The 12,350-nt window shown below is 31.0% G+C and overlaps 2 protein-coding genes across 2 annotated transcripts in view; both read right to left on the reverse strand.

Annotated features, from left to right (window-relative positions):
- Positions 1–12,261, reverse strand: part of Pax (Paxillin) — a 92,492-nt gene extending 80,231 nt beyond the window's left edge. Inside the window, exon 1 of the mRNA XM_076397101.1 lies at positions 11,939–12,261. Coding sequence (XP_076253216.1) covers positions 11,939–12,026 — 88 coding nt within the window. The 5' untranslated portion in view covers positions 12,027–12,261. The remainder of the gene's footprint in view (positions 1–11,938) is intronic.
- Positions 1–12,350, reverse strand: part of MESR6 (Misexpression suppressor of ras 6) — a 38,397-nt gene that overhangs the window by 8,359 nt on the left and 17,688 nt on the right. The window lies entirely within an intron of this gene.

Consider the following 12,350-nt stretch of genomic DNA (forward strand, 5'->3'; position numbering starts at 1 on the left):
AACCCCTGCAGCCAGCCAGATGATAATTCAGAAAAAAAAATGATGCCAGATGATAATTGAGAAAATTAAGAAAATTGATAGAACGATAGTTAGAGAGTGACTATTTTATATTCTTTTTGGAATAACAGCAATACAACCGTGTTTTCAAATAAAAGAATGTTTTACATCTAATCATGGAGTAGATGGTATTTGTTATATCTGTACCAAGGCTGCTTGCGAAGGTGATTTTATAGCTGAAGGATAGTCACACATATGGACAGTACACATATTGGTAATTACATAATTCTCGTAAGTTAATAATCTAAATAAACTAAACTAAATTATCAGATTAATCATTTTAATTCCATTGTGTATGATATTCTAAAGTCTATAATACATATTTAAAATCCCATAAAAATTTAAATATGCAATGGAAATAATCTGCTGCGTATTGGGAAATTAATATCATAAGTTTTATAAATTAAACAATATATACCATTTTTCCGACATGAAAACAATCAATAATTGATGAATACATTGAATAATTTTGTTCTTCTCGTTCTTTTACTAAAATCATTATAATGTTTTATAGCAATATTATTTCCTGAAAAATTTTTGGCATATTTTTAGCATAATTAAACTTCACCGAAGAAAAAATAATAGTACCCCCCAATGCACAAACTGCCAACAGCTTGGACATATAAAAATATTTGCAGTAGGGAGTCTAGATGTATGAAGTGTTGCGGTGAACATCACTCAAATCAATACAAAAAGCAACATAGTAACGTAGAAATATGTGCATTGTGTAATAAAAAAATATTTACTCCCAATTATGAAAGATGTGGGCAACTTGAAAAAACTTAAAACTCCATCTGCCGTTGAAAATAAAAAACCTGAAGAAACCGCAACTCCACTCGGCTTAAAATATAAACAAAAAAATTTAGCGATAAACAATTACAAATAATGTATAGGTATAGTTACATTGCATTATATTGTATTACTTTACATAAAATGTAATATATGTTAACCAACCCCTCAACCAAGATTGAAATGCGACACAGTGAAAATTATATTGAATCTACAATAGATACAACTCCTGTTTATCAGGCTGTAATCAGTAGCTGTAAATTTGATTTCACCAATGGAAGTTGCCACGGAAATTGATAACAACATCAATGCCTAAAAAAGCTCCGACAAATAATATTTCTCCAGGGTTATTAAAAAAGCTGCTACGAAAAGGATACATATTTTGTTGACATATATATTCAATGTCTGTTTGAGAGTGAAGCATCTTCCAGAATGTTTTAAGATTGCTCAAATAATTATTCTTAAAAAACTTAACAAAGCAACAGAACAAGTCGGATCTTACAGGCCTATTTCGCTACTACTTGCGATATTAAAATTATTTCAGAAACTGCTGTTAAAATGTATTAAACCATTTATAAAAATACCAAATTTCTAAATAATCACGCAACAAGCGACCAAGTGCTCACTCAGAGTAACAGTGGCATTTGAAGAAAAGAAATATTGCACTGCAATATTTCTGGATGTCACACTAGGCTCTTGACCGGATATGGCATTTGGGACATTTGGAATCTATAAGATGGGCATATTGATACCGTGGAACTATTGTCAACTGGTAGCAGCAGTCATATATTTCGCAAAAGAGTCTTGCATGAAGGGGCATTTTCAACACTTAAACCTATTTGGGCTGGAGTTCAGGACACAGGATAGTGTCTTGAGACCACTCCTGTATCTGCTCTGCAGTGCTGATATCCTGACGACTAAAGAGTACTTGGAACATTTGCTGATGACACAATTGCCATGGCAAAAGATAAATCTCTACCTAAGGCTGTAAAAAAGGTACAAGTGGTAGTTAATAAGATCTGCAACAAATGGACGAGAGACTGGAAAATACAACTGAATAGCTCCTAATCAGTCCATGTTGCGGCGAAATGCAAAAATCTAATTATATCACTTGACGGATGTTCGATTCCTCAAGTAGAGGCAAGTAAATACTTCGGCATCTATCTCGATGGTAGGTTAATTATAAATATCATGTTAGACAGAAAACAGAGCAGACTAGACTCAAAATAAAGCAACTGTACTGGTTAGTTGGAATAAACTCTCAACTTGATTTAAATCCAAGAGATTGATCTATATGTCAATCAAAAACCCAATTTGGACCTATGGGGTAGAAATATGCGAATGCACTACATCAATCCAACGTCCCTAAAACAAAGTTGTACGATTAATTACCAATGCTTACGGCTGCGTAATCTACGAAAAGCTACATGATCAAATGTATTCACGGAGTTATCCTTAAAACATGAGTTTCGCCTTAAAACATGAAATGAGGTACTAAGTAACAGCAACGTGGAAGCAATACAACTTTTGGTTAACCCGCAGGAAATCAGAAGATTGAAGCGAACCAAACTACACGAACTTGTTTAGTGTATAAATAAGTGGTATTCTTAACTTTAGCTTAAGTAGGTTAGTTTTATTTTAATTTAGGAAATATATACCGAAGTATTAATCCCGTACTCGCGTTGTCTTTGTATTGATACAAATACAACAAAACAGTAATAAATTAATGTATAAATTAAGATTATACTAAGCATATCTAAAGTACGAAATAAAAGTCAAACTGTTTTATTCAGATATCTTTAACTGATTACTAATAGGAGAGTTACAAATGATAGGTTCAAATACGACACATACAATCAATAGACTATTTTTAGCGCCACAATATGAAACTCCCTGTTACAAGCACTATATTAAAATAAGAATATTCAACGACTAGTAGTATCCAAAAATAAAAAAACGGATCTAACCAATGAACACGTCAATTTCAGAAACCATCTGTAGCGTGTCGAGTAGACGACGCAAATTATAAACAGATCATTCATGAATAAATATCGAGGAAAAAAAGAAAAATGATTTAAACGAAGGCCGAAAACGATCTCGACAACTTACAACCGTTTAGATGTGGACAAAAAAAAAATCACTATAAACCTAAATAACTGTTCCTAAAATAATCAAAAAGCTCAGACTCATAAGGAACGGCCATTTTTAGATTTGACCCATCCGTACCTCGTTAGTTTTCTCGGCTTTTAAAAATGCTAGTTTTACAGATTTTTATTTTTACTGTTGTGGAGCGCTTTATATTCGAATGGCGTTTCTTATTTCTTCAACGCTCTTCTCATTTTTGAAAAATATGATCTTAGCTTTTTCTAAAAAACACATTTCTGTTATAGTCAAATAGCTATTGCATTTAACAATTGTCAAATTTTATGAAGAATTGTTAGATGTACCTTTCATATTTATCGATTATGTTAAATCCTTAAATAGTGCCAAGTTCAAGAATTCTTGTACACAATAGGTTAGATGACTATTTTTGAAAAACTACCTTATGACAATTCTACTTATTATTTACTTTATTAGAAATAAAAGTTATTTTTGCCAAAAAATCGATTTGAAAGAAAAATTGACGTTTGAAATCATAAAATTTACATGCGCGTTAAAACGTTCCAAATCTGCGCGTGACGTAGTTGTTTTGGAACATTATTTTAATAATTTTGTGTTATAATTAGACATATTAATGAGTACATATGGTGTGAAGCTCTCTAATGTAATTATACATTGGTAAAAACTTTAAACGAGATGTGTATTTTCGTTTCAAAGCACAAAAATGTTAGAAAAATGTGGTTAAATATTGCACGAATTGGTTAAATCTTGCCTTAATTGTAAGAGAATTATTTAAATAGACTTCAAAATTACAATTTATGCATTTTGTTTACCCAAATATTGCAAGGCAATTTGATACAATATTGGATAAACTTTTTTAGTTCTACAGAGCTGGTAAAGATTTAAGAAAGTCCATCGTCAACTGTATATAATTTAAAACTTTTTTGAGTTGTAGTTGTTATCAACCATGTAAAATGAATATATTGGTAGCCCTATTAAATTTGTCCCAGTAGCTCCAAATTATCATAATAGAATTATAGGTTTACCATAGGTTTTCATTAATACAATGTTGATTTGTTTTACCAAATATAGGACACTTGATTTCAATTCCCTTACTCTCAGTTCCTAATTAGCGATTGTGCTATAATTGGATACTCTTTAGAGTTATTACCTGGCCTTATTAATTTTCTTGACAAGTGTTATATACTGATTTGGGTATTTTTTACTCTTCGATATTCTACCACATAGTGTGTCTGGAATACTCACTCACTTTAATTCTATAGTATTCTCTTTAAAAATATTATCTCAGTTACAGTCACACAGTGCAATAAATATCAACAAATCGATTCTGGGCAAATTTAGGTTATTTGCCTTCTGAGAGCAGCATACACTGCCATGCCGGAAGACCCTTCAAAACTCTTCTTTAACACTCAAAACGTTCATGGTCACAGACCATATAATCGCAACTTTGCACCAAATAATTTCCAAATATCAAAGATAAATAACGTATGGAACACTGAAAACTTAATTAGTAAGAATACTAATTATAATAAAACTATACTCTATTCAAAGTTTTTTGTACATACGTCATCAGGATGTTTAATATAGTGCATGCTGCAATTTGTAAATTCGTTTTACAATCAGACAATATTTTTCTTCTCATTTTATTTTAGTTAAAAAGAGACACAATTCGGTCTGGTTAGTTCAAACACGTAAACAAATGAGTCAAAGTAGTCCGGTTGTTAGAGGTATACAAAATTCTTGAAAGTAATAGTGATAAGAGTTTCTAACTCTAACCTACAAACTATTGTGGCTATATAATTAAATGTAGTTTTTAGATGTACTATAATGTTAAAATAAATTATATTTGATAACATTTTTGTTCAATTATTTTATTTAGATTATAATTTTGTTGTATGTCAAAGCTAAACTGAACTAAAACTCAGAGTTGATGCTGCAACATTGCGACCTTTTGGTGTCCCAAATTAGATGACGTATGTGCAAAATAACTTTGAATAGACAATATATTAATGAAAAGGATGGTCCATAATCTGTGAAAGTATCTATTGGTGAACCCCAACTCCAACAAGATCACCAAAATACTTGTCAAAAGAAGATTTTTACTCAGAAAGAAAATGCAACTTGGCAAACAATACGAAGAAAATATGAAGTAATTTTAACATAATTCAACATACAAAAGTCTCGATACCGAATTTCCTGGAAAACAAAGTAATGCCAAATAATAAAACCCAGAACCGAAATATCTCTATGTGAAATGTATTAGGTTGATTCATGAATTTTGATCAGCGACATCTATTTATGAAAATACAAAGTATAAATATAAATAACTCTTAGATTATCTAATAGTTAAATTTGATGGATTTGTGATAAAAAAACATTGAATTATTTAGTGTATATAGACGTTAATTATAGAAGGTTAAAAATTTAATTTTCGACATACATGACTTTTGTCGTTTTATTAGAAGAATTTTGCTGTCGATGTTGCTAGGCATAAGTGGTTTCGAAATTTATGGGCCATTTACGCTAACATACTCCAACCTAGTTGTTGCTTTCAATTCCAACGATATTGAAGTTGTAATTTTGATTTGGACAAAAACTCAACACAAACTCTTAAAGAACTTCCAGACAGTTTAGAAACTAATGAACTATCTGATTTTAGACGTTTACGTCACAGTTTCAACATTGCAAGAGTAGTGAAGGATACAACATCGATCACTGCCAAATCAATATCGTTCTTTCGACACGATATCGCCATGTTGCTATATTTTGATTAATATATATTGTACTACTTCTTATATGATATATGTTTTCAACAGCGCTATTCTTTGAATCGACGTCTTCGAAGTTGAGAAAAATATATTCCTTACAATATAACAGAAATTACGCCATTTATTATAGATCCCTCAAAATTAATCAACAATATTATTAAATAAAGAAAAGGTTAAGAAAATAATATAGTTAAAAACGACACCAAACAGATGTAAAATAACTAGTACAAAAATTATATTAAATGACAACCATTAATCCTGACTATTCTTTTAAATAAATATTAGACTATGTTTTATTATAAATCAAATATTATATTGTTATTACACAATCGCACAAACTCGTATATCTACTAATGAACAGAACAAATACAAAAAAGGAAACTAGAGGTTGTTTTGACCTAGTATGTCAATAAGCACGTAGTTATTACATATATGAGAATGTTAAGACAATAGAGATATAATAATGGTATATTATATTTTAAAATATGTTTAGTTTAACATTATATTATCACGTAATAATCAACAGTTTTATTAATACGACATAAATCACCAATTACTTGAAATGTTATGTTTTTAACAGCTGTGTTTATAATGCTGTAACGTATTTAATTTGATTAAAATGGTGTATCTTCCAAGCGTCCGACCAATATTTACCGCAATCCCACATTCTTAGAAGCTATATAAATAATTAATTGAATTGATTATACGGCACATGTATTATGTATTTTCGCACCCAAATATACTTTTCTCCTTGATTCCAAGTAAGCAAGACATTCGCAAACAGTGTTTCTCAATGGCTATATAAGTCTTATCTTATTACTAAATCTTTCGATATGAAATTGGTGGTCTTGCCATCCGTTATATTCGTGATACGTCTTGTATGGTATATGTCTTCTAGAAGTTTGACTATATATTATTTTATCATATATGGGAATGTGCCACACCGTAGTTAAATCCTTTGTCGCAGGTTTTAATCCCGCCGGCCATGGATATACTTTGTGATTGTTATTGTAAATATTTTTAGTAAAAAGAGTAAAATCCGACAAGAAATACTAATCCTATTACGAGAATTGGTTTGATTATTTTTCTATTTCAGATAAAAAATGTTTTTTTGTTATTGAAATTACTTCATTTGTTATTGTAATAAAAATTACTTGCAGATACATACACTAAAAGCCAAGAAAGCCAAGTTCGTTGAATAATTAGCTCAAATGTTTTAATTCCTATTATGCCTTTAAATATTTTCTGTTAAACTTCATGGAATATGAGAAAAAGTAGTGATTAAAGATAGGCAATACGTAATTGAGAAAAATTAGTACAATATATGTTGGTTTATTAACAATCTAATAACGAATCCATTTTCGCATTTTTTCAACATTTCCAAAGCGTGTGGCAGCCAAACTATACTGTACCGATCTGAACAAGTGGCAATCAAAAAGCGCTACCTCTAGTAAGTACGTTGCGTGCAGCAGAATTTCCCATTCAAGCTGCAATAATTTATCCTTCACAACTTTTGCTACGTCTGGCCGAGCATTGTTACTTTTCGTCTGTATTATTTAATATCGATTAACACTGCTGTTTCTTGTAACAATACGCTGTTCAATTTATACAATTCACGTCAGTAGATATCTGAAGAAACAGTTTTATGAGGTTTTGGCAGCTCGTAATAGACTAGACCTTGCTGAAGTTACTGTATGCACAATAACATTTTATGATCATGAATATTTCGCCATAATTTATTTCACTTAGAATTGTCATTTTTGATCATTTTTCACCACCACTCACAATACACCACAAAAGTCTTCTTTTTTGCTTAGAAAGAAATATTGAAATGGTTCCAAATGGCATTTTCAGATAGTCATTCCACTTCCATTTCAAAATTCTTTAATACTTTGTTTTGGTATTACATTGGTTTTCACCAATAAGTATGGAAATTCATAGTCTTCCAACATTATTGGTTCATTAGATCATTCTTTGCCAGTAACATTAAAATCACCATTTTTTTTAAATGAATGAAACCAAAACCGACCTTTAGTATATAATGGAACAGCATTACCATAATCTCTACAAGTGTTTGATGGGTTTCGGCAGCAGGTTCTTCAAACCAAAGAACAAAAACTCAATAATATTAAATAAAAAACTGTTATTTTATGTAGAGAAATGTCACAAACTTATACTGATACTTCGTATTTTCAACAAAATACATGTAAGCACCTAAGATATATTAATAGGCATTATACATGATATACATTCACACAATCTAAATATTGACGTTAAGTGTTCCAAATAACATATGTTTCGTTAAATCCAAAATTATTATTTAAATCAAAACCAGCAATATGTTTATTATTTTATTAATCTATGTTTTATAGGTTAAAATTGATAATAAAAAAAAATAAAAACCTTTGTATAGCAAACATATGTATAAAATAGCTATGCAAACATTCTATTTATAGGATCCAAGCAACGAGCATGTGGTTTAAATAATTAACATAAAAAATTGATAACAAATTATATAATTTACATTCTGGAAGCCAACAAGTGTTCCTTACTTTATAGGTCATGTGCAGGAAATGCAGTGACATGCACACCACCATATACGATACAGTCGATAAATAACTTATGAAGCCATTATTATACGAATTCAAAAATATCCTTTATCAAGTAAATAGAATCGTTTTTTTTTATTTGTGCAACTGCAAAAATAAATTTCCACAGTTCCAGATTAATGTCCTGGTAGTCATTCATTTCAAAAGCTTGTTAAAACAATTATTAACATATTGACTTTTACAATGTTTATTTGATCTACGTGAAAGGGTGTAAGAATTGTTTCAATCCAATGAAAAATAAAGCAATACGTAAATGAAAAGATCATTCACAAGATAATATTCTTATCTGAAAATGTAAATGCAGACCCAGCAAAATGCATTTGTCAAATGTCGTAATACAAAAAATACTAACAGCGTATGTATGTTTTAATTGGCTGTCAAGATGATAACCGTAACTGGATACAAATATTTTTATTTGGGATTACGTATTGAACGCCATTAAAATTAAAATTTTTATAGTTCTTGTATACAGTCAATCATTTCCGAATTATACAAAATATTTAGAGGCAATGTAAATGTTGTTATTTATTCAATAATAATAATGCTCAATTTGAAAAGTTCTTTACTGTTTACGTAGATGTTCATAATTTGGCAAGACACCAACATCTATCAGATCACTTACTAGTTGGATATTTGACTTTCGTTCCATGATTTAATATTTCGTAAATGTTCCTTCGTACCTCAAAAAAATCAACCATAACAACAGCTGCTAGAGGCATATTAATACGAACGCTCCTTATATTTTGTAGTTTTTTTCAGATTTTTCAGTTATTGGTTCATTTTTTTCTTTTAAAAATGGACAACATCATTTTGGAAATATTGTATATTGCTTTCTATGCATATATCATACATCTTCTTACATGTAACATACGAATGGCATCAAGAAACGTGGAACGTCGTTATGCAGATGGAAATGCCCAGCCTTATAATTCAGGGATACCTTATAATAAAGCACCTTCTTTATGTCTTTCCAGGTACACAATAGAATTTTTTAATAAATCTCCTATGTTGGTATTCTCATAAAAAATAGATAAGATTGCGTTCGGTAAACACATACGGGACCAACATATTCAAGTTTTTTAAGTTTTCCTACCCTACGAGCACAAAAAATAGCTGCTTGGATGATGGCCTAAAACTCTGATTACGGTGTCGTATTCTCAAGTAGATTTATCGAGTAGACCTTCTAACAGGTTTTTATTAATCATTAAACTTATCACGACGACAGGACTAAGAAAACTTCAACTTCTTAGAATTTGTTTAGAGTTGCATTTAGTACCAAAGCTGTTTACCACCCAGGAACCCTTGGATATAATTGTTATACTGAAATTTGTTTACAATTAGTTGGAAATTTAGTGCACAAGGAAACGCACCACACATCAACCACAAGCATAGAAACGCTGCCAATAAAAGAAAATAACTGAAAACGTGTTTGATATGATGTCCGATACATTAATTACCCTAATTTACAGAGATAATGGTACCTGCTTTACACTGCTGATATTCGAATGACAAATAAGAGTACTTGGAACAAATGCCGACGATAGAGTCATTATGACAACAGATATATCTCTGTCCAGAGTTGTAAAAAATACATATGCCAGTCACCAAGATCCACAAATGGACTAGGGATGAAAAATACAGCAAAATAGCTCGAAATGACAAAAACTTAATTATATGATCATTATATGACATCGATATTCATTTCGATAGTAGTTTGGAATATTACATTAGATTAAACACAGATCATATCACATTGATTTGTCAGAAGACACTTCTAACTTGATCTAAGGCTAAAAAGATTGGTTGACAAATTATGAAGCATATTTGGATGTATAGGGTGCAAATCTATAACTAGCAATCCAAACTGCTAGCTGCCAAAGAAAAGTTCTTCGATAAACTACCAGTTATTATCATTACGTAACCAATGAAGAATAGTACGATGATGAATCAAGTGAAAATACGGCAACCTGGAAGCAATACAGGACAACGCAAAGAAAATTAAAAGATTGAGGCGAACCAAACCACACGAAAATATATTGTATAGCGTAAAAGTATTGGTCTTAACTTTATCTTATGTAGCCTAATTTAATTGTAATTTGAGAAATACTAAGAAGAGGGAAAATGGAGATGTAATTAAAAAAAACAAATTGAAAGTATCATAGTTCGTCAAGCAGAAAATCAACGGGTCATAAAGGAGAGAAAAAAAGGCTGTGATCTTACCATAAGTGCTATAAAATTTTAAATATTGTCAAATGTTTGAGATGTAATACATAATATTTTTAGAAATAAATAACTTCATTTTCTTTACATATATCATGACATTTACTTTTAATTTACTTATTTACAAATTTACTAATCAGGCCAGATGGTGTTTTTTCAATCAATCGGATACATTTGCAACCAACTTCATGTTTAAGCCTAACTGACGGGCTTCATTCTTCAGTATGTCATTTTGCCGAAAAAAAAATAATAACACGGCGAAAATGCCTGAATATGTACAGAGTTAATCGCATTTCGGGGTGGTTTTACTTTTTTACTTCAATTTAACGAAAACATGTAAATACCGACTTCGACGTTTTAAAAGTGGAAAATTTATAAACGAAAACAAAGAGCGCTCTGGACAGCCAAAAAATAAGACGAGAATTTAAAAATATTAGTCGATAAAACCATCAATAGGGAGCGTTACCTCGTTGAACCGAGTACTGCGCGAAAAACTTCCTAAATACGAGCAAAGACACAACAATGTTATTTTTTACCATGACATTGCTCGATCACATGTTGCAAAATCAGTGAAGACATATTTGGAAACATTAAAATGGGAACTACTTATAAAGATACCTAAAATTGGTCTATTCGTTCGATACATTGTTCTTTCGAGATGGAATCCATAAATTGAGTGAAAGATAGGAAATTGTAGCAGCTATCCATATACAGTACTTTAAATAAAATACATTGTGCCGACATTCACAATAAAAGCTATGAATTAAAATAATATCCTTAAAACTAATTTATAGATTTAATATTTGATAGAAAAACTATTGTGGGTAGCTGAATACCAATGCATTAATGTTTTTAAAGCAGAAGAAAAACAGAATCTGAAAGAAAACTTGTTTTTGACCTAAATAATGACAACATGGAAGATTAAACTAAAATTTTTATTTTTTTTTTCAGAAAAAACTTCAAGACATACAACTTCAACAAATAAATGCAGGTAAGATAGATTATTGATACTGAATAAACTTTTAAAAAACGTTATATGACATATGAAATGATATATTATGTCGCTATAAGTAATATTTCGTAAGTTATTTAATATAATACACTAATACAGCTCATATAGTTGGAATGATATTAACTACATATTTGACGATATCTGGATAACCACATAAATGGAAATAACCAATCAATTATGTCAAAAACATTACTTCCGATACTAGGCCAACCACTAAATGAGCTCACATCATTCGCATACATCAGAACATGTGTATTATCGAAAAACACAACGTCTATATTTATACATTACAAGCATCGACCACGCGCTATCAATAAATAACGAACAACCACAGAGATCTCGAAAAATATGACTTAACTTACATCCAGGAGCCGACGTGCCGTATTTCATAGTGCACTCGTATGGATTCCGGGTACCATGGGCCATCTTACCGTACATCGAACGATCCATGATGAACGAACCACCACCAAGAACACTCGCGAAACGCGCGCGATGTTTTAACGTAGGAGGAAACTCACGTATCCGATGATCGGTATCTAGTGCCGAAAAGCGAGTCTCATTTTTCCGTCTATCCGATTGTGTTTTGGTGTTTGTTTGACTTGTTGATGTTTCCGTAGCGGTAACACGCGGTGCCTGATATAAATTAGTTGCTGTGTGCCAACTGTTTCGACTGTATTTCGACTGCTGAATGAGCCGGCGACGAGACAAGGTGACGGCGGTACGACCAGCGTACTTTCTCGTTGATAGCAAGATGATCTTCGCTAAAAAAATTAC

This window comes from Rhynchophorus ferrugineus, unplaced genomic scaffold (assembly GCF_030347505.1).
Source record: "Rhynchophorus ferrugineus isolate W39M unplaced genomic scaffold, kcgeb_rfMv2 rfM2, whole genome shotgun sequence".
NCBI classification, from domain to species: Eukaryota; Metazoa; Arthropoda; class Insecta; order Coleoptera; family Curculionidae; genus Rhynchophorus; species Rhynchophorus ferrugineus.